At 43.3% G+C, this 23,207-nt stretch overlaps 1 protein-coding gene across 17 annotated transcripts; it reads right to left on the bottom strand.

Moving 5' to 3' along the window:
* Positions 1-1,322: 1,322 nt before the first annotated feature.
* OPTN (optineurin) lies at positions 1,323-22,493 on the bottom strand. 17 transcript variants are annotated; one of them, XM_034422097.3, is made up of 15 exons: positions 22,024-22,493; positions 21,804-21,908; positions 17,986-18,162; positions 16,894-17,093; positions 16,112-16,279; positions 14,078-14,157; positions 12,440-12,586; positions 11,372-11,456; positions 10,162-10,277; positions 8,828-8,977; positions 7,912-8,005; positions 6,527-6,685; positions 5,376-5,506; positions 3,835-3,890; positions 1,323-2,668 (listed from the first exon to the last, which is right to left on the bottom strand). In XM_034422097.3, the coding sequence occupies exons 3-15, from the start codon at positions 18,149-18,151 to the stop codon at positions 2,544-2,546; spliced, it is 1,677 nt and encodes a 558-aa protein (XP_034277988.3). In that variant the 5' UTR covers positions 18,152-18,162; positions 21,804-21,908; positions 22,024-22,493; the 3' UTR covers positions 1,323-2,543. The 17 variants fall into 17 exon arrangements, with proteins under 17 accessions (XP_034277988.3, XP_034277989.3, XP_034277983.3 ...); XM_034422098.3 differs by having other exon boundaries at positions 14,084-14,157; positions 16,894-17,096; positions 22,024-22,421; XM_034422092.3 differs by having other exon boundaries at positions 16,894-17,096; positions 22,024-22,385.
* Positions 22,494-23,207: the final 714 nt, after the last annotated feature.

Below are 23,207 nucleotides of genomic sequence, written 5' to 3'. Positions count from 1 at the left end.
TTATTCCAGTGTTTGTAAGCTGCCAAAAATCACCTCGAAGCGAGATGGGCAGCAAACAAATCTAAATTTGCTTAAGATTTGTTTAAATCTAAATCTACATTTCTTTGCAATTAACCACACCAAGATATCAATAAAGGAGAATATTTGTAGCTCAGGGTTGAACTGAGGGGTCCTTGGTGCTCTCTGAGCTTGCTTGTTTTCTTATGTTACCATTACCCTGAATAGGTAACATCATCAGTGCTAGTAAGGTGTGCTGTTTGCACTCCCTACTAGCACTGATGTTCCCTAGTTGGGTCATGAAATGTCTGCAAGAAAACAAGCATCCTCAGAGAGCACCAAGGACCCCTCAAACCAAGATAATGTAGCAATGAAGGTACTGAACAGATCAGGATCTAAATATAGAGGCTCACTGGATATATTTGGGGCAGTTCCCTTCTCTCAGCCTAACCTGCCTGACAGGGTGGTTGTTACAGAAAAAAGGTGCTTTGCTGGTTTGCATTTCTGGTGGGAAAGTAGTTGGAAGCCCCCCTTTCCTTGTGATGTGGCTGCAAAGTTCCTTGGCAGAGTGGGGACTTCCTATTATTCTTCCTTGTTGATAGTTTTTTTTTTATGTAGGAGTCTGAATCTGACGGAGACAGCCCATGTTAATCCACATTTTTATTACCCAAATATTGTAAACCGTTTAAATCCGTGTAGCACACAGCAATAGCAAGGGTGTTCTGTAATCTTTACGAGGGTCTTGACTGCTTGCTAAGTAAGAGGACAGAAATAGGTAAAAAAACCCTTACATTTAGGAATCCTTGCTCATTAAGGTGAAGACTTTTCCCCTGGTACCAAGTTGTTCAGGAACGATAACGATAAAAATAAACTCTTTCGTTTAAATTCAAGTTTAGTCGAATCTTGAACTATGTTACTATGACTATGGAAGAATAATTGTAGGCACGAGGTTATCTTTTATAATTGGTTTGCCATGATGCCTATTTTTATGGTTGGTTCATAGATGTACACAAATGTACACTGTTCAAAATTATTTTAAAAAGGGGTTTTTCTCCAAGCCAGGGTGTGCCCATTTTGTAAGCTGCTTCTGGACAAGCTTTCATTTGCAAATAAAAGTTCTAATCCTTTCCACCTATCTGGTATGGTTATTGGGCCCGCATGATGGATAAACTAAGAGGAGCTTTCTGGGACAACAGATCAGATTAAGAAATTTCTGAAGTGTTTAAAAGATCTTGTCCAGTTGCACCCAACGAAAACTCTTGAAAACACTGTTTTTAAAAAGCTATTCAGGTCCTCTAGGATCGTCAGTAAACTTTAAAACAAAATATTTCAGAACATGGCTTTATTGTTTTCTTTCATTCATACAATTCGTTTATCACTTGTGCCATTAAGTCTTTTTTTTTTTTTCAAGTATAACATCCAGACGATTCTTTAAACAGAAATTTCAAACGTAAGGACCAACAAAGTATTTATTGGGCAGTTAATTAATTTAATCTTCATTTAGCTTAAACAAGACCACTCACTGTAAAAACTCAGGTGAGCGAGTGTGACCCACACAAATATTATCCTTCAATGGTTTCCTAGCTTTGCTGTAAACTTTGTATTAATAAGGTACTTATGGAACAATCAGAGGTACAAAATTAAGCTTTAAAATAAACATTTAAAATATATTATTTAATTACACCACTAAGTGACTCCTGCACTGTTTCATCAGTTAAGTAATTCGTGATCTGTTTTGATCCACGCTGAAATAATCACAATTTAAGCAAGAATCGAATGAATCAAAAGTAAAAATCAGCATTCTTATTATTGCTCTCGCTGTCTTTTATCATTTACAGATACGCCACAAATAGCAGCGACGGCTTTCAGACTATTTTAGAGTAGAATCACATACATCCCAGTGTGAATGTTTTCTCAATTGGCAATCAATATACTTTTATTTTACCTGTTGGTCAATGTATTTCACCATGTGATTTACCTCTGTTATTCAGTACCACACGGAGGGCTACACAAAAATGTTGAGGGTGAAAAGTTTAAATCCTCCAAAGTCCTCTTCTCATTTCATCAGAATCGTTTGAGTTTTAACGGATGCCTTCAGACTATAAAATGAATCGTTCCGGTCAAAACAGCTACAGAAAGGGTTTAACCTCCAAAATCTTTCTTAAACCCTTTTAAAATATGCGATTAAATATAAATACGCAGCTTTGAAGCTGCCTCTGTAAGACTTCCAGTCTGCACTCTTCCTACTGAACAAGCTGCGTTAAATAATCCCCACATTGTCGTCTTTTAAAATGTGGTTGTTCCTAGCGATTACGCAGCTGACATATTTTAGCTTCGGCTAGGTGGAAAAGAGATTGCACGGATGTACGTTATAGTTTTTGTAAGGTCAATTTTGAATGCCTAACTACGGTAAATCCTAAACCTCCCTAGGGAATCCTTAGGAAGAAGCTGTTATGGTCTCCAATGCTTCCTAAACCAAGGTGCATATGGACACATATATTTTTTTTTACAAAGTGCAGGTTTCTGAGCATTTCTGAGAAAAGTGTTTAGATGATACAGTCCATAACGTGAATTTGAAGCGTATCTATATCCGGAAGAATTATACCACATTTTGGACAAGAATGTATAGGAATATCTCTTGGTTGCTGTTGCTGATTCTGGTCTTCAGCTCCTGCAGGTACAGACATTTTTTGAAAAAAGAAATAAATATAAATATATATATTAAGTGTTTTTCTATAGAAGCACCTGGTCTACCCCAATATGTGGGAGGGAGCATCCTGCTTCCCTTTCACCTTTCAGCTCCAATCCAGGAGCCCTCAAGCAGTCGCATTCACGACAAACCATTTTATACCAAATTTATATTTGCTGATAAAGTAATAAAGGGAGACTAGTATAGATCTATTTCTATATAATATCTCTCCTGGCTCAAGCTGATAAAAGGGAGGAGAACTCGTGGCTCAGAGGTTAATACAACTGCCTAATATGCAGGCAGCCCAAGTTCAAATCCGAGTAAGGGCAGGGCTAGCTGATGAGAGCTAAATAGCTTGAATAGATCTATACTAGTCTCCCTTTATTTCTTTATACACATAGTCCTCGACTTACGACCACAATTGAGCCCCAAGCTTCTGTTGTTAAGCGAGACACTTGTTAAATGAATTTTGTCCCATGTTACGACTTTCTCTTGACACACTTGTTAAGCAAATCACTGCAGTGGTTAAGTTAGCCACACGGTTGTTAAGTGAATCCGTCCTCCCCGCTGACTTGGCTCATCAGAAGGTCACAAAAAGGGGACGACGTGATCATGGCAACTGTCATAAAGGTGAGTCAGTTGCCAAGCATCCGAATGTAAATCACGTGGGGATGTTGCAACGGTTATTAAGTGTGAAAAATGGTCCTAAATCACTTTTTTCCCCGTGCCGTTGTAACTTTGAATGGTCACTAAATGAACTATTGCATGTCGAGGACTAGCTGTATACAATTCAATTCAATTTTCCTTTTATTTTTCCCCCCTGGTTCTATCATTTCCTTTCAAAGCGATACACCACCAAGCTCAGAGAGCACCAAGGACCCCAATCCACAAACCCCACAATCCTACTAGCACTGATGTTGTTCCCTAGTTGGGTCCTGAAACGTCTGCAAGAAAGCCCCCAAGCTCAGAGGCCTCAAAGGACCCCACAGCTCAACCCTGAGCTACGAATATCCACTTCTATTGGTAAAACCACTTCTTCTCTCAAAACGGAAGGTTCTCATCAACCCACTCTGGATTTGTGATCTAAACAAAGACTACATTCTGTCCAAATTTTGTCCTACCTTCCTGCACGGACTCAGTTGAATTACCTTGATCTGAGGACAGCCTGCTTCCGTGCCGAGTTTGCATTTCTGCCAAGGAGCACCTGAGGAGAAAGGGGGTGCATGTTAAAGGCCAATTCTCCACTTCCACGAGAGGAATTCATTTTTAAAAATTTATTAAAAAGATTTCCTTGGTTGCTGATCTGAGGGCGCCACAATGGATGGACTAACGACAATTTTAGAACAAGAACTTGATCAATCAAATAAGAACTGTGGCAAGCAATAATAAAATGCCATGCTGCTAACATCTGACTCGAAACCTACCTCTGATCTATCAACCAAACCAACATAATAAACCTGGCTATTGTGGCTGACATTTGGGGGAACGTTTTAAGGCAGGAATCTCCAAACTTGGCCAATTTTAAGATTTCTGGGACTTCAATTCCCAGAATTCCTCAACCAGCCGTGAGTTGAAGTCCGTAAATCTTAGCTGCCAGGTTTGGAGACCCCAGTATTAACGCTTGATGGAAGGTCCTCTGGACCTCAGGAGAAATGTCCTTCCGTGACAGAGAACATGTTCTTGGATCCTGTTAGATGACATCGTTTCACAGAAGGGATACCTGCTCTTCTAGAATTGTCAGAAAGACTTGGAGATAAGCAGTCAAGGAAGTAACCCTACCCTCTTCCAGGAAGGACTTTATGGGAGGCCACCAGCAAGTTGAACTGAACTCAGAAGTCAACTGTGAGAAAACATACCATACAAAGCAGTGGCAGCAGCAGCTAAAAAAGCCAATACAATCCTAAATTGCATTAACAGAGGGATACAATCAAGATCAAGTGAGGTGCTAATACCACTCTGTAAAACCTTAGTAAGGCCACACCTAGAGTATTGCATCCAGTTTTGGTCACCACACTATAAAAGAGATGTTGAGACTCTAGAAAGAGTGCAGAGAAGAGCAACCAGGATGATTAGGGGACTGGAGGCTAAAACAAACGATGAACGGTTGCAGGAACTGGGCATGGCTAGTCTAGTGAAGAGAAGGACCAGGGGAGACAGGAGAGCATCTTCCAATATTTGAGAGGCTGCCACAGAGAGGAGGGGGTCAACCTGTTTTCCAAAGCACCTAAAGGAATAATAGATGGAAACCGAACAAGGAGAGATTCAACCTAGAAATAAGGAGGAATTTTCTGATAGTGAGGACAATCAATTGATGGAACAGAAGTTGCCTTCGGAAGTTGTGGGAGCTCCATCACTGGAGGCTTTCAAGAAGAGACTGGACTGCCATCTGTCAGAAATGGTGTAGGGTCTCCTGCTTGGGTGGGGAGTTGGACTAGATGACCTATAAGGTCCCTTCCAACTCTGTTAATCTGTTAAATTAACAAAGGTATCATGTGGTGGACCCAACATTGCTCATGTCACTGCCTTCTGGACCTACTGAAGTTTGCAAACTCTCTTCAAGGGCAGGCCCATGTAGAGTGCGTTGCAGTAGTCCAATTAACTGAAGAAGGTGACAAGAACCTTGATGGAGAAGGATGAGACTTTCTTTGCTAGACAGGGAGGGAAAAGAAGTCCTTCATTGGTTGCTCACCTGCCAAGATCTCCACGTTCTTGGTTTTCAGCCAAGAAGTACGCCAATTGTGTGGCTAGTTGTTCTTTTTCCTCGTGGATCTTCTCTCTCGCCTCTCTTTCCGCGTGGAAATCGGAGCAGTAGACCTCCATCTGCTCAGGAAAACGACGGTCTCACTTCAAACAGTCCCCAACATTTTCATTCTGAAGTCTAATCTTCAACCCTTGCTCACCTTAAGAACCCTGGTGGCGCAGTGGTTAGAGTGCAGTATTGCAGGCTAACTCTGCCCACTGCCAGCAGTTTGATCCTGACCGGCTCAAGGCTGACTCAGCCTTCCGTCCTTCCGAGGTCGGTAAAATGAGGACCCAGATGGTTGGGGGCAATAGGCTGACTGTCAACTGCTTAGAGAGGGCTATAAAAGCACTGTGAAGCAGTATATATGTCTAAGTGTTATTGCTATTCTTTCCTTTCCTTTCCTTTCCTTTCCTTTCCTTTCCTTTCCTTCTTTCCTTTCCTTTCCTTCTCTTTCCTTCCTTTCTTCCTTCCTTCCTTCCTTCCTTCCTTCCTCTTCTATTTCCTTTCTCAACCTTCTTCCTGGTGGTGCAGTGGTTAGAGTGCAGTATTGCAGGCTAACTCTGCCCACAGCCAGGAATTCGATCCTGACTGGCTCAAGGTTGACTCCGCCTTCCGTCCTTCCGAGGTGGGTAAAATGAGGACCCAGATGGTTGGGGGCCAGAGGCTGACTCTGTAAACCGCTTAGAGAGGACTGCAAAGCAGTTGAAGCAGTATATAAATCTATGGGCTATTGCTATCTAACCAGGCTGGCAGCTTCTGGCTGACTTGGTTTGGGCTGAGAAGTTAAATGGTTCGAGGCCCAGTGTGGATTGGATGGGAGACCACCACGAAATCTAGCCTTGGCTGGGAAACTGAAAAACGTCCCAGGTATTTCAAACCACATCCATGCCCCCCAAAAAAGCTAGGTAGACATATCCACAAAGTCATCAGGAGTTGAGATCAAGTGAGGAAGATCTCCTCTACTTTTTTTCAGGCGACAGGACCTGACTGGACTTCGCAACTAAGCAGGGCCAGTCCCCAATCAGGATGGAAGACCACCAGGAAGGAATCTCAAGCTACAGGCCAGACCCGGGAAGTTTCACCCTGTTCAACTATACCTGAGCTCGCAGGACAGCCATCGTCTCCAGCTCTTCTTCTTGCTTCATAAGCGTTTGCTTCATTTTGTCGATCTGCAACTGCTTGGCAGCCAGAGCCTTTTCGGCAAGATCCAGTTTGTGAATTAATTCGTCTAACATCGCCTGGTTGGCCCTTTGCCCCTGCAGTAGGATGAATCAGGATGTTACCTGTTGGATTCCTGCCCCTGCAGTAGGATGTCACCTGTTGGATTCCAGGGGTCCAGTCACCAAGTCGATCTTGGGGGAAAAAATGGCTAAGCAGGGTTGGACCCGGTTCCTGCTTGGATGAGAGACTACCAGGAAATGTAATGTAAACTGGGAAGTTGAAAACCATCCCATATGGAAGGAAGAGGAGGAGGAGGGAGGAGGAGGCAGAGGAGGAGATAGAAAAAAGAGCAGGAGGAGATAGAAGATGGAGGTGGAGAAGGAAGAGAAGATAGAAGGAGACAGAAGAAGAAGGACATAGAAGAAGGTGGAGATAGGAGAAGGAGGTAGAAAAAAGGGAAGGAGAAGGAAGAGGAGATATGAGGAGCAGGAGGAGGAGAAGGAAGAGATAGGAGGAGGGGAGGTGGAAGAGGAAGATGGAGGAGATAGAAAAAGAATAGGAGGAAATAGAAGATGGAGGAGGAGAAGGAAGAGAAGATAGAAGGAAGAGGAGAAGGAGACAGGAGAAGGAGACAGGAGAAGGTGGAGATAGAAGGAGGAGTAGGAGGTAGAAAAAAGGAAGGAGGAGATAAGAGCAGGAGGAGGAGGAAGGAGGAGGAGGAGGAAGTGGAGGAGGAAGATGGAGGAGATGAAAAAAGAGCAGAAGGAGATAGAAGATGGAGGAGGAGAAGGAAGAGAAGATAGAAGGAAGAGGAGGAGACAGGAGGAGGAGGAGATAGAAGAACGTGGAGATAGAAGGAGGAGGTAGAAAAAAGGAAGGAGGAGATAAGAGTAGGAAGAGGAAGGAGGAGGAGGAAGATGGAGGAGATAAAAAAAGAGCAGGAGGAGATGGAAGATGGAGAAGGAAGAGAAGATAGGAGGAGATAGAAGGAGAAAAAAGAGGAGGTAGTAGTAGTAGTAGGTGAAGGAAGAGATAGAAGAAGGAGGAAACAGAAAGGAGGAAAAGGCAGAGGAGATAGAAGGAAGAAGAGGAGGAAACCCAGTGTAGGTTTAAGGAGTAGCCGTCCAAGATGGCTTCCCATCCTTAGCCCAACCCCGCTGTCCTCAGTGGGGCTCAATATTCACAGCCATTTCACAGCCGCCCCAAGATCAGTGCTTTCTAATCTCTGCCCGGGGGGCAAGTGGGGAAGCCCGGGCTATTCTCCCACAAGGCCCCTCCATCCCTTTCTCCCACGGTCCTCCTGGTCTAGAGAGAAGCTCACCTCTTGGCCCTTTAATTCTTCAACGGTCTGCAAAGCCTCGTTCAGTTCCTTTGCCAGCTTGCCGTAGGCGTCCTGGAGGCTATGAAATTTGGCTCTGGTGGAGGAGGAGGAAGAGAAAATTTAAGCGCCAACAGAGGGTCTCTCCTACTCCCCCTTTCCCCCTGGTTAATGCCAAATTGAGGGACGCGGTGGCTCAGCGGCTAAGACACTGAGCTTGTCAATCGAAAGGTCGGCAGTTCGGCGGTTCGAATCCCGATTGCCGCGTAACGGGGTGAGCTCCCGTGACTTGTCCCAGCTTCTGCCAACCTAGCAGTTCGAAAGCAGGTAAAAAATGCAAGTGGAAAAATAGGGACCACCTTTGGTGGGAAGGGAACAGCGCTCCGTGCGCCTTTGGCATTGAGTCATGCCGGCCACATGACCACGGAGACGTCTTCGGACAGCGCTGGCTCTTCGGCTTTGAAACGGAGATGAGCACTGCCCCCTAGAGTCGGGAACGATTAGCACATATGTGCGAGGGGAACCTTTACCTTTAATGCCAAATCTGCAGTGCACAGCTTTAACCAGTTTTCCATCCGGAAACACTGCTTGGCAACATACACAGGGGATAAGGAAATAAGAAATAAAACATTTGCTATGACTCTCCCAAATATGCTTTTTTTTTTAAACTCCAAAAGGCAACTGGACTTCCTTGGTATTTTTCCTTGAACTGTTTTTGCTTTTCTTCCAAGAAGCTTCTATAAATATAAATCCTTCCTTTCTCCACCGTTCAGTCAGAACCGAAGAAGCTTCTTGCAGGAGAAGTGAAACATCTTCAAGGAAAACAAACGAACAAAGGAAGCCCAATTGCCTCTTGGAAAAGCACCTTTGGGACGGGGGGGTCCAGTCCTCTGCTCTCTGTTCCCAAGGCCACACTCACTTCTCATCATTGTTTTTTGCCTGTTCGAGCTTGATTTCGGACTGCATGCTCTCCACCTGCAACTCCAGCTTCTTAATGGTGTACAACAATTGTTGCTTCTCATCCAAGTCTCCAACGCTGGCGGGCTGTTCCTTTTCGAGAATCTGACACCTGGGGAATGGAGACATCGTAAGGGAAGAAACGGGGTTAAAAATCTGAAGGAACCGCCAGTATTTTTTCGGATAGAGCGCCATGGTGGCGCAGTGGTCAGAATGCAGTATTGCAGGCTGACTCTGCCGATTGCCAGCAGTTCGATCCTGACCAGCTCAAGGTTGGCTCAGCCTTCCTTCCTTCCTCCCTCCCTCCTATTCCCTTTCTCATCCTCCTTCCTGGTGGCACAGTGGTCAGAATGCAGTATTGCAGGCTGACTCTGCCGATTGCCAGCAGTTTGATTCTGACCGGCTCAAGGTTGACTCAGCCTTCCTTCCTTCCTTCCTTCCTCCTTCCTTCTTTCTTTCCCTTCCCTTCCCTTCCCTTCCCTTCCTCCCTCTTATTCCCTTTCTCATGGCACAGTGGTCAGAAAGCAGTATTGCAGGCTGACTCTGCCGGCTGCCAGCAGTTTGATCCTGACTGGGTCAAGCTTGATTCAGTCGTCCATCCTTCCGAGGTTGGTAATATAAGGATTCAGATTGTTAGGGGCAAGACGCAAATAATACTTCCACATTGTAGATCACCCAGAGAGGCCTGTAAAGCATTATGGGGCGCGGCATACAGATAGTCCTCGACTTACAACAGTTCGTTTAGTGACCCTTTGAAGTTACAAAAGTGAAAAAAAGTGACTTATGACCATTTTGCACACTTACGACTGTTGCAGCATCCCCGTGCTCATGTGATCAATATTTGGACGCTTGGCAACTGACTCAGCTTTATGACCGTTGCAGTGTCCCCGGGCTCACGTGATTTTTGCGACCTCCTGCTGAGCAAAGCCAAGGGGGGAGCCAGATTCTCTTAACAACTGGGTTACTAATTTAAGAACTGCAGTGATTCACTTAACAACGGTGGCTAGAAAGGTCGTAAAAGGGGGCAATATTCACTTAACAAATGTCTCATTGAACAACAGAAATTTTGGGCTCAATTGTGGTCATAAGTCAAGGACTACCTTTACATGACTTTGAGGATGTGCAATGGTCTTTAAGGATGGGCTGAGGCTGAGGTAACTTTGAACCATCGTTTAACCAACCGTCATAAGTCAAGGACTTCTTGTATGGCCAAGAAATACTACTGGATTGTTCAATGTTTTCTCCCGGAGTTGAGTTCGACTTAAAAAAAGGCTTTTGACAGCATAAGATGCTTACTTTTCGTGCAGCTTTTTCTGAATTAATTCGGCTTCTTTTAACTTGGCGTGGGTCTCCTGGAGCTCTCTGAAAAGGGCAGAGACTTGCAGGTTCAGCACTTCCACTTCGCTGCCCACCTAAAAGAGCGAATTGGTCAACCGAAAAAACCCCCGATCCGGTCTTGCTGAAAACATGACAAGGCGCGAAAGAATGCAGCTAACAGCACACGCAGAAGTCAAACAGGTATCTGACTCTAAAATAAACCACCCGCTCAGAATTTAAAACAAACCCTTGTTGTGGCCCTTGAGGCACAGTTCAAGAATAACACACACACACACCCGATGCTCCTACAAAACCAGTGTGTACGCCTGGCTGATTCTGCAAAATGCACCATTGTTGGAAGAGTTTTCTGTTTAAGTAGGGGACAGCAAAGAAGGGGGGTACTTGCAACCAAGTTTAAAACGCACCCCATTTTTAAATGGTGCGTGTGACACCATCAGTATTAGAAGGGAGGGGTGTGTCATTGCGTTAAGTATTTGTCAGCTGAGCATCTATTCTGAGATTTACGGTAGTCTGCCGGGGAACCTTATCACGTCTCTATAGCAATAGAGATAAGACTGGTCTTGTGAGACATTGGACTACTGCGCATGTCTACATTCTTTCTTTTCTAGCTTCTTGATCTTTTTCCTTTGTCCGGTAACGATGTAGTAAATTTGTTTTATTTCTTTATAATAAAATGTTTCTTAGACTATATACTTCGGGTTTTCCTTCTTTGAAAGCATACAGCATGGAAAACAAGATCCATACACCTCTAATTAATTACAGTTTCACTTCTAATTCATTAGTTTCCCTGTGGGGGGGGGGAACGAGGCTGAGTCACGCTTCGACAGGGTGTGTGTGGGTGTGGAGAGGAAGAGGAGGAGGAAGAGGAGGAGGAAGAGGAGGAGGAGGAGTAGAAAGACGACTGTGGAGGTCTTTGATGCTTTCTGAACTTGGTGGTTTTCTTGCAGATGTTTCATTACCAAACACCAAGAAAATCCCCAAGTTCAGAGAGTACCAAGGACCCCACAGTCCTCCTCCTCCTCTTCCTCTTTCAGCACTGATGATGTTCCCTAGTTGGGTCATGAAATGTCTGCAAGAAAATCATCAAGCTCAGAGAGCACCAAGGACCCCCACATCTCAACCCTGAGCTACAAATATTTTCTTCTATTGGTAAATGGGTAGTACTTACACTTTCACTTCTCTCTTCTTTCTTGTTGGTTTCTGGTTCCGTTTGAGTGCCTTTGTCATTTGTTTTCTTTTTCAAACTCAACAGCCTGCGGAAAGCAAGGTTTCCGGTGAAACATTCATCTAGAACGTCTGATCAAAGCGTATTTAGCTTGAATATTTTTTTTGCAGAATTTGAAGGATGTTGCAAATGGATGCACATGCAAACAGATGTACAAGCTTAAACATTTTGGACCTGCTTTGCAAAGGGGACAAGCTATTGTTACAATAGATTTATTGGCGTTTAAGGGGGGGATAATTATATATCTTTTTTGTTTTTTTAAATTCACATTTTTTTCAATGTTTTTTTGTTTGGTTTGGTTTTATCGCTGTTTAATTTATTCTCGTTTTGCATTTTAACCTTTCGAATAAAATAAAAAAGATTTAAAAAAAGATTTGAAGGACGAGCTGTTTAACTCAAGTTGCATCTCAAATTGCCGAGAGCCATAACATAAACGTCTTATATTAAGGTCATATAAATGCCCAAGAACATGCTTGAAGCTTTTTTGGATGCTCAAGAGCCATAGTGGTATGACCTGAGCACTGATAAGGCCTCTTATCACCTCTTTACAAAGTTTTTAAAAACTGGACTATCTGAGATACGTGCCATGAAGCTGAAGACCTTTCTAGCCACTGAAAATGAGTCAACTCTATGGCTTGGCTCCTATCCAACAGGAAAGGCTACAACAACCATTGTCAGCACTTCCTGTGGAGATGCACAATGGGACGGCTAACCATTGGTGGCCTTCCACCTACTTCCTCCAAGCTAACACGCTTGTTTGCGTTGCCTTCTTCCCATCTGTCCCACCACAGCTGGGTTGCTCTCCCTACTTCTGGTCTCCTAGAAGTAGGTGAGATGAAGTTCAACTCCATCTCCACCTTTTTGGTGTTGATTGGCTGGAGAACACCAAAACCTTGTTTGGGGCAAGGACGCCGAGATGGAGATACTACAGAGTTACACACGGAAGCGAGAGAATGGCTGAAGCACAAAGGTTGAAGCAAAGATATCGGATACAACTAGAAGAATACAGACTGTTGACACTTGTCCTTCAGTTCCTGCATCTTATTTTCCAGGGCTTCCCGCTTCTGAGTTTCGGTCCTGAGGGAATGCAGAAGCTGGCTGACGGTTAATTCTTCTTTTTCCAAGTATTTCCTGGCTTCGTCCACAGATTTATTCCGGCTTTAATAAGATAGAAAAGACACATTTGGGATGAAATGATGAGCACTCCCTTACTCTTAAGTCAGGGGTCTCCAAACTTGGCAGCTTTAAGACTTGTGGATTTAAACTCCCAGAATTCTCCAGCCAGCTAATTCTAGGAGTTGAAGTCCACAAGTCTTAAAGCTGCCAAGTTTGAAGACCTCTCCTCTTAAGTCAAGGAAGGTTGAATTTTGGGAGTTGAAGTCCACAAGTCTTAAAGCTGCCAAGTTTGAAGACCTCTCCTCTTAAGTCAAGGAAGGTTGAATTCTGGGAGTTGAAGTCCACAAGACTTAAAGCTGCCAAGTTTGAAGACCTCTCCTCTTAAGTCAAGGAAGGTTGAATTCTGGGAGTTGAAGTCCACAAGACTTAAAGCTGCCAAGTTTGAAGACCTCTCCTCTTAAGTCAAGGAAGGTTGAATTCTGGGAGTTGAAGTCCACAAGTCTTAAAGCTGCCAAGTTTGAAGACCTCTCCTCTTAAGTCAAGGAAGGTTGAATTCTGGGAGTTGAAGTCCACAAGACTTAAAGCTGCCAAGTTTGAAGACCTCTCCTCTTAAGTCAAGGAAGGTTGAATTCTGGGAGTTGAAGTCCACAAGACTTAAAGCTGCCAAGTTTGAAGACCTCTCCTCTTAAGTCAAGGAAGGTTGAATTCTGGGAGTTGAAGTCCACAAGACTTAAAGCTGCCAAGTTTGAAGACCTCTCCTCTTAAGTTAAGGAAGGTTGAAATCCAGATTCAGTTATGGAGCTCAACCAACAAGCAATTCACCCAATAAGTGAATTCACGACTGAATTTGGATTTCGACCTAAGTCTACCCACCAGGTAGACCACACCAGGAGATCAACTCCACCACAAGGCTAAGGCCACTTTTACTAAGGCCACTTTTACTAAGTATAGTAATAATAATCATAATAGAATCTTGCAAGTTGCTTGCACTGTACCTCCTCACTTCTTATACTCATGTGAATTAGGGAAGGGTCTGTCTTCAGCCCCTTCCAGATACAGAGAGTCCTCGACTTACAACAGTTCATTTAGTGACTGTCCAAAGTTAATAACGGCACCCCAAAAAAAGTGACTTCTTGCACACTTACAATCATTACAGGATTCCCCATGGTCAATGATAAAAATTCAGATGTTTGGCAACGGGTTCATATTTATGATGGCCGCAGAATCCCTGGAGTCCTTTTTGTGACCTTCTAAGATGGGGGAGAACCCCGATTCGCTTAACAACTGGGTTACTAACTTATCAACTGCAATGATTCGCTTAACAACGGTGGCGAGGAAAGTTGTAAAACTCACTTAACCAATGCCTCACTTAGCAACAGAAATGTTGGGCTCAGTGACGCTCGTAAGTCCAGGACTACCTGTGGATGTAGAATATTCTCCTTTTCAGCAGCTGTCCAAACAGCTGTCGACCAACCTGGAAAAGGAGGGCAGGACAGAAGCAGATGTTCGAAAGAGCTGAGAAAATCTACTCACACGTACATAGCTGCGTTCCCGTTTATTCTTTTCACGTCTGCATCCTGATGTCCTTTCACAGACCCCTCCGCTTCTCCTTCCTGTAGAAAACAACGAATGGCTTTGTCACTTCGATCGACTGGTTTCCCGTCTCCGAATAAGCACACTTTATGGGTGTGTCAAAAGAAGGAATTACCTGTGTTTGCCTGAAAATAAGACCTGGTCTTATATTAATTTTTGGCTCCAAAAGATGCCAGATAGGACTTAATTTCCAGGTAGGTCTTATTTTCGGGGAAAATATGTTACGCAGTGCATCTGTCTGTGTGATGATCTTAACTGGGGCTTATTTTTGGGGTAGGACTGGCAATGTAGCCTGTAGTACAGTGGACTAAAGCACTGTTATTAACAACTGCTGCTTGCAATTACTGCAAGTTCGAACCTTACCAGGCTCAAGGTTGAACTCAGCCTTCCATCCTTTCTAAGGTAGGTAAATTGAAGACCCAGTTTGTGGGGGCAATAAGCTGACTTTGTATAAATATACAAAAAAGTATGAAGGCTATTGCTTAACGCACTGTAAGCCGCCCTGAGTCTCCGGAGAAGGGCGGCATATAAATTAAAGCAAAAAAAAAAAGTGAGCCAGCTGCTCACGGGTAACATTACATTCAGCTTGTACAATTTGCATTTTTGTTAAGTGGCCTACAGTGGTCACAAGCCTAGAAAAACGACCACACTTTTAAGGAACGTTAGCAGATAGAAGTCTTTTTTAGGAAATACAAATACAAACAAAAGTGTATTTTAACATGTTTGCTAAAAGCATTTCCTGGTTTAAGAAACGAAGTGGGACCAGCTCAAAATTACGGTAATCTCATAGAAGAAAACCTTTATTACCATTTTATGAAGAGGAGTCACAGGATTTCCTAATTAACACATGAATACCCTTCCCCTCCCACCCCAAGTCTAAATTACAGGTAGTCCAGAACTGAGTCCAACATTTCTGTTGCTAAGCGAGAAAGTTGTTAAGAGAGACTTGTTGCATATTACCATAAAATTTTCTTTTTTTAAAAAAAGTGCTTTGGATGGGGATTTACATACAGATACATACATGTAACTACACAGCAGTTTAAAAACAGGTTGTAAGAAGCAGAGTAAATGAGAGTTTTTTTTCTGGCAAACAAACCAGCCAAGCTGATTTTGGGGAGGGGTGTGTGTGGTGGCGGGGAGAAGGAAAGCTGGCAAACTGTAAGCGAAGTGAATCCTTTTAAAGTTCTCATCCACCTTGGATCTCTACAATTTTAAGGTTTCCCTTCTTTTTCCTTTGCCCCTCCTCACCCACTTCCAAATCCATCCCGGAGATTAAATAATCGGGGTTGCCACCTCTGAGGCTATGGGTAGTCCTCGCCTTACGGCCCAAAATTTATGTCACTAAGAGTGACAGTTGTTAAGTGAGTCTTGCCCTGTTTTACAACCCTTTCTTGCCACCGCTGTTAAGCGAATCCTTGCAATTGTTAATTACATGAGTAATTACATTAGTACTTCGTGTATTACACTATTACATTAATAATTACCGTGTTTCCCCGAAAATAAGACCAGGTCTTATATTGATTTTTTGCTCCAAAAGATGCAATTAGGGCTTATTTTCCGGGTAGGTCTTATTTTCAGGGAAATATTGTATTCAATGTGTTTGTTCTGGCTGACGATCTTAACTGGGGCTTATTTTTGGGGTAGGGCTTATAATAAGAGCATCATGCTAGGGCTTATTTTCCAGTTGGGTCTTAGTACAATAAAATTTTAATTCTTTTAAAATTTTAGAGAATATATCTGCTGAACAAAACTCCGCATTGGCGACAGGAAAGGCATCCGGCCAGTAAACACTCAGCTCCCTTCAGTTGCCCAGACTTCACCCTGCAGAGGATTATGGGATCGTTAAATGATGATGATGTCTGAGTTCATAATGCCCATTAAACAGGTTTTGGGTTTGAAGATCTGTACATAAGATTGAGAAAACTGCCCGCCAATGACCGGATCCTTCTTGAGGGAGGATCGGAGGACGCTTACATGCATTCTGATCTCGACGAAGGAGTCTTCGGCCGCGGCCGCGTTGAGCTTCAGCTGCAGCTCCGAGATGATGGCTACCAGGTCCGCCTTTTCGGCCTGCAGCTTGGCCACCTGAGCCTTCAGTTGTTCCACCTCTTGGGTCATCTCCTTCCTCAAAACGGGACTCTCCTAGGAGAAGAAACCCAGGTGTGACTTGCCTTCCAGAGCGGCCGAGATGTTATGGGCCAAACCGTGAAAGGTTCCAACCGTCCGACTGTCATAAGGCAATAAATACAGAAAGTCCTCGACTTACAACGCTTCATTTAGTGACCGTGCAAAGTTACAACGGTCACTAAATGAAAACGGCACTGAAAAAAGGGGGACTTAGGAACATTTTTCATAGTTACGACCTTGTAGCATTCCCGTGATCAAAATTCAGGCACTTAGCAACCGATTCATACTTATGACGGTCGTAGCGTCCCAGGGTCACGCGATCCCCCTTTTGCGACCTTCTGACAAGCGAAGTCTACGGGGGGAAGCCAGATTCACTTAATAACCAGGTTGCTAACTTATCGATGGCAAGTGATTCACTTAATAACGGTGGCAAGAAAAGTCGTAGAACGGGGCAAAACTCACTTAAACAAATTTTTCACTCAGCGTTATCAGTTTTGGGCTCCGTTGTGGTTGTAAGTCAAGGACTACCTGTAAACGTTTTTTTTTTTTCTGGCTGGTTTTTCAATTTGGGAGCCCTCCCTCTTCCTTCTCGGCCCCAGACAAAGTCAAAAATCTTGTTTTTCACTTACCGTGGTGCTCCTTCCTTCTTTTTCTTCCAGGCTTTGGAGCTTCTGGTGGAGGCTTTCATTCTCCAGACACTTGGCTGCCAAACACTGCCGGGCTTCCTTGAATTTCGATTCGTAAAATTCCCGTTCATCTTTCAATTTCTCCTTCCAGGCGGAAAGCTCCTCGAAACGGTCCTTCATGGCTTGGTTCCGTTGCCTCATGGCTTCTGGTTGACCCCAAGAAATACTCAGTTAGGTGTTCGCATGACCCGTTCCCTAAAAACACTGAACGTGGGTTCAAGGAAAAATTTTGGGGAGGGCGGGAAGTGGTGGGTTTTACATATTTTTACAACTGGTTCACCGCGCGTGTCTTCCGCACAGGCAGCCGGCCTCGAAAACGTGACTAAATAAGACAGCATAGCGCCAGGCCGGGTGAGCAGGCCCACTCACGGTTCCCGCTACCGGTTCGGCCGAATCGGTCCGAACCAGATGAATACCACCACTGGCACTAACCATCTACCAATATTGCAAGAAATACTTTGAGGAGGGCCTTACACCAGGGGTAAAATCCAGCAGGTTCTGGAGAACCGGTAGCGGAAATTTTGAGTAGTTCAGAAAAACGGAAAATACCACCTCTGGCTGGCCCCCGAGTGGGATGGGAATGGGGATTTTGCAGTTTCCTTCCCCTGGAGTGGGGTGGGAATGGGGATTTTGCAGTATCCTTCCCCTGGAGTGGGGTGGGAATGGAGATTTTGCAGTATCCTTCCCCTGCCATGCGAAAGCCATTGCTTCTTGTCCTGCCTTCAGGTGCTTTGGAGAATAAGTTGATCCCCTCCTCCTTGTGGCAACCCCCCAGATATTGGACCACTGCTATCGAGTCACCCGATCCTTCTCTTCATTAAAATATAGAAAATAGAAAACAATTAGAATTTAATCACTTGCCTATATCCCCAAAGATCAAAGGGACTAGACTCGTGTAAGTCCAGGGCATCTTAAGCCTAAGTGTTTAGTAGTAATTCTTACTACAGGGTGAAGAGACCTAGAGGCGGTATCCTCTGTGGAACATAAGAGGTCCGAGAAGGACCTGCTCGCCAATGTTCGATGCTGAACGTTCACCTTTAAGCTCGTTGTTCTCCGTGATGAGTTCTTTCATCTGTTGGACCATCTCTTCCACACTGGAGGTGCTGAGGGTGGGTGGCATCAGGTTGGGGTGTCCATTCTCCACTTCGGACTTCTCCGACTTTCCGTTTTCCAGAGGGATGTTTAAAGGCTTCTTCGACATGGCTCCTGTAGCTTCAGTTTTTTTTTTTTTAAATAAAAAGGAATGGAGAGAAAGAAAAGAAAAACAATCTTAATACCAGACCCTGATCTAGAACAGGGTGGTTTTAAAACGCGTGGACTACAACTTCCAGAATTCCCCACTGGGATTTTTTTTTTTTTTTAAAGGAGGGTTAAAATTGGATAAACCAGTTTTTCAAACTTGGCAATTTTAAGAATTCTCCACTGGGGAATTGTGAGAGTTGAAGTTTACACGTCTTAAAATTGCCAAGTTTGAAAAACTCATCTAGACTCTCCAATTTTAACCTTTGTACACTTTTTAAAAAAATGCTTTTTGTATGCTTTCTGCAACTTCCCATCTAACTTAAGTTATGGAGTTTGCTATCTAAATTCAAACTATGGTTTAATCCATTAAGCTTCTGAGGTCACCAAAATTATACAAGTGTTTCCCCTGAGTGATATAAGTTATGCACAGCTATTTTCAATTTTCAAAACAGCAAATCATTAAAATCATATTCATATAATTATATGACTATTAAAATATTATCAGAGATCTGTCTGTTTCAGACAAGTTAGATAAACTATAAATAGCAATATGTTTTGTAATCAGAATCCAGAATCTATGCATCCACATTAAGCAATCAATATCGGTCTATAATTCTTTCTCTGAATCTTCCTCTGATTTTGGTCTGGTACTAGGAGCCTCACAGAATGAAAAAGGAATTTTTTTAGTACGATTAAATAACTCATTAATGACTTCTGCTAATAAACCTATAAGGATTTTACATTCAATGGGGATTTTAGGAACTTTCCTTCATTTTATAAATCTGTTATTTTTTTGTTATTAGCTATGGTTATGCCAAATTGCTTTTATGTATTACACTTGAGAATTTCCGTCCCCAAAAACCTGTTATTCAGTTTTGCAGTTCAATCTGATTGATATGCAGTACTTGAGAATAAACATAAAAATAAAAACCTGGTGACTAATAGACTGTGTCTCTGAATACAATGGCAATATATGACTGTTTCTGGCCTGAATTCCAGAGATAAGATTCAGATATTTTGATTGCTTCAGTCAACAGTTTTCACACCCAATTGACAGTATTTTTCTTCTGTGCATTTAAAAAAGTACTTACAGTATTCATAATATAATTGCCCCAATTTTCCCTTAGCTTTACATACATGCTCTAGTCTATAAGATTCCTCCATATGATTTCTGACATAAAACAGCGATAGATATTTAACTATTTTTTTTCCAAATGTATAAAACTAAAATTGATAGGTTTCTTCCTAGCTGTAGCAAACATATATCTTGCAAGAGTCCCAAAGAGTTAAAAGTTTAATGGAGTTTGCATTAAAAAGGTTTTTTCTTTTGTTAATATATTCGTCAAATTTATTGGCCACCCATCTTACCACAGGGTACTTATAAATAACTTTTTAATGAAGCATTCTAAAATCATCTAAAATTAGTTGGTTTTAAAGCTCCAGACAGAATACTGGAACATGTCTTTATTATTCTTTTTTTTTTCCCAGTCTAACATCAAATATCTATCAGGTTCTAGAATATATGCTTTGAATGTATTCCAATTTTCTAAATATGATTTGTTTAAAAAAAGGAGCTTTCTGCTCAACCGGAAGTTCTTAACAATATTAAACTCTTCTGCAATCATTAGTTGTAATTCAAATTAAAAAGCTTAGAAAAAACATCTATTTCAGGACAGTTCTTTGAAGAAACTCAGAAATAAATCGGGATGATAGTAGAATTAGCTGAATTAACAATCAAAATCATTAAATGCTCTTCGTGATTAAAACATGTTATAATTTACGGATCCCAACAAGAAACGAAGTACTTTCTTGTTCACTGTGACTACAACTAGTCATTATCAAAGCACTCATATTCCACGTTCATTATAGTAAGCCTATTGAACAAAATAAAGCCTCTAAGCCTTTTACGGTTTCTATTAATATACAGTACACTTTATAGTTTCCTAAAAAAATATTTTCATTTGGTAAAACATGACTCCTGGAGCAAAATTACAAACAGGCCAGTGTGTCTTTAACTCAACATTTCCCCTCTCATTCTAAAGGGCCCAAATTATTTTCAAAAACCTGAAGTCACAACTTTTCTTCAAGATAAAACCTCAAATCATATGACCCTTCTATGCTATTTCCAACAAGTAAGCCAATCCAGAAAAGAGCAGCCTAAAACTTAACTAAGAATAGGGATCCAAATTTAAAAAAAAGAAATGTAACAAAAGCTCAAATGTGTAACCAAATTAGTAATAAACACCCTCAAGTGTTTTACTAACCACAAACAAAAGGAAAATAACATTTAATGTAACTGCGGATGGAAACTTAAGATGCCTTCTTCCTATTTTTAAGGAATAAGAAACCTTGCGCTCATTATTAAAACAAATTTCTCAGTGGACCAAAATGTTGGGTATTTTTTCTCTTTCCCAGCATTTCAGGCTTTGGCAAAGTTATTGTGCAAAATAACCGTTTTGGCCAGGACGGATTACCCTTTTAAAGTCTTCATCTTCCTCTACAAACAGTTCCCCCCGACCAAAAAAATTTGGCAGTTTGAAGAGGCGTGGATTTCAACTCCCAGAAGTCCTCGGCCAGCGTGCAGGACAATTCTGGATGCTGAAGTCCACACACACCTTATCCAGCTTTCCTCAAGAATTCTGGGAGTTTTAAGTCCACGTCCTCTTAAAAGTTTTCCAAGTTTGAAAAAACGCTGCTTTGCACTGGCTGGCGAAGCACAAGAAACTCCTGAGATTATAAAAAGACTTTTGGAGTTTTATCGTATTTGGTAATCGCTCTATCCTTGAGCCTAATCTGAAGGCCCCTTGAATTGCAAACTGAAAAATCACATGAGCAGAAAGATGGCTTGGAAAAAAGTTCCTACAGTTTACCTGTTGCTACTTGTAGGAAAGTGGTTGATCTTTCCATGATTTGGGGTGCTCCAGCTCTGAGCATTCATGCATGTAAATCGGTGATGCCAGTATGTGATGGAGTGGGGGGAAACAGCAATTTCCCCCAAAGCAATAAGAGACCCCTTTTCCTGCTTGGATAAAACCTGTTCTCATTTCAGGAAGGGCCCTGCTCCAAATCTTGACTCCAGAAGTTGTGAATGCTCCATCACTGGAGGTTTTTAAGAAGAGACTGGACAAAATGGCAGAGGGCCTCTTGCTTAAGCAGGGGGTTGGGCTACAAGACCTCCGAGGTCCCTTCCCGCTCTTTGTTATTCTGTTTATTGATCTCTGTGGTGGCAGGGCCAGGAAAGGCCTCTCGCTGAAACTGAATCTTGGTATAATCCTTGACTTACAATCACAATTGGGCCCAGCATTTCTGTTATGACGTGAGTTTTGCCCCGTTTTATGACTTTTCTGCCCACCGTTGTTAAGCGAATCGCTGCCATTGATAAGTTAGTAACCCGGTTATTAAGCGAACCTGTCTTCTTCACTGACTTTGCTTTGTCAGGTCGCAAAAGGGGACTGTGCGTGACCCCGGGGACACAATAAAAGTCATAAATATGAATCCGCTGCATCCGAATTTTGATGGCGTGACCGTGGGGAACGCTGCAAAGGTCGTAAGTGTGGAAAAAACCGGTCGCTGTAATTGCAAACAGTCACTAAACGAAGTCCAGAATTTACCTGTGTTGTCTTCACTTTGGAGAAATCCAAGCTCCTCCCCTATATATATATATCTTGTGGGCCAACCGATTCCGCAAAGCAAGCCTGTTGCAAGTCGAGGACCCCCTGCATGCAAAGAAGAGACAGGAGCATTGCAAGCACTGGCCAAGGGCTGAGCGCAGTCTCCGGATGCGTAGCTCCTTGCTTGGATCGGGCCAGGCCCTTCCCCAACCTTCCTTACCTTTTGCAAAAGCGGCTGCAAGAAACGGGGCGCAGAGGAAGCCTTTCCAGGGCCGGAGAGGGAAAGGAAAGGAGACCCCGCTTAGTGGCCCATTCGGACGGGCAGGAGCTCCGGGGCGGGCTTCCCCGGGGCGGCGGCTCCAAGCGGGCTCTTCCCCCGGCTCAGTGGCTCAGGGGCCCCCGCTGCAGGGCCCGGCCGGGCAGCGGCTGTTGGGTGCCAAGGCGGCCCGGCTGGTGCGTAAAAGCGCAAACAGGAGAGCGCAAAGGAGGGCGCGGTGGAGCGGCCGGCCGGAGAATCCTCGCCCCGCTCTCTGCTGGCTCCGGTCAGCTGACGCAAGGAAGAGCCTCCGCCCCGGCTTTTCCGGGGAGTTGACTCGCTCCGCGGCCCCGGCAAGAAGCGAGGACGCGCCTTGGGAAGCCGCCAGGTCCTTTCCCCTCTTCCCCTCTCTTTTTCTCCTGGGCTTTTCTCCCTTTCCCTCCTTTCTTTCCCTCTTTCCCCTTTTTCCCCCCTCTTCCTCTTCCTCTTGTCTTTTCTAGCTTTCTCTCCTTTCTTTCCCTTTTTGTCTTTCCTTTTCTCCTCCTTTTCTTTTCTCCCTTTCCCTTTCTCTTTTTTCCTCCTTTCTTTCCCTTTCTCTCTTCCCTTTCTGTCTTTCCCTTTCCCCTCATTTTCTTTCCCTTGTTTTTCTTTCTTCCCCTATCCCTTTCTCTCTTTCCCTCCTCTTTCTGTTTTCCCCTTTCTCTCTTTCCCTTTCTTTCTTCCCCTTTCTGTCTTTCCCTTTCCCCTCTTTTTCCCCTTCCCTTCTTTTCTCTCTTTTCCTTTTAATTTCTCTCTTTCCCTTCCTCTCTTTCTCTTGTCTTTTCTCTCTTTTCCTTTCTCTCTTTCCCTCCTCTTTCCATTTTCCCCTTTCTCTCTTTTCCTTTCCTTCCTCCCCTTTCTGTCTTTCCCTTTTCCCTCTTTTTCCCCTTCCCTTCTTTTCTCTCTTTTTCTTTTAATTTCTCTCTTTCTCTTTCCCTTGTCTTTTCTCTCTTTCCCTCCATTTTCCCTCTTTCCCTTTTCCCTCTTTTTTTTTTTTTATTTGATTTATATGCCGCCCTTCTCCGGAGACTCAGGGCAGCTTACAATGTGCTCAGCAATAGCCTTCATACTTTTGTATATTTATACAAAGTCAGCTTATTGCCCCCACA

This window comes from Pantherophis guttatus, chromosome 7, assembly GCF_059756535.1.
Source record: "Pantherophis guttatus breed Tessera chromosome 7, ASM5975653v1, whole genome shotgun sequence".
NCBI classification, from domain to species: domain Eukaryota; kingdom Metazoa; phylum Chordata; class Lepidosauria; order Squamata; family Colubridae; genus Pantherophis; species Pantherophis guttatus.
The sequence above is the reverse complement of the archived record's forward strand: the minus strand, read 5'-3'. Positions and strand labels throughout refer to the sequence as shown.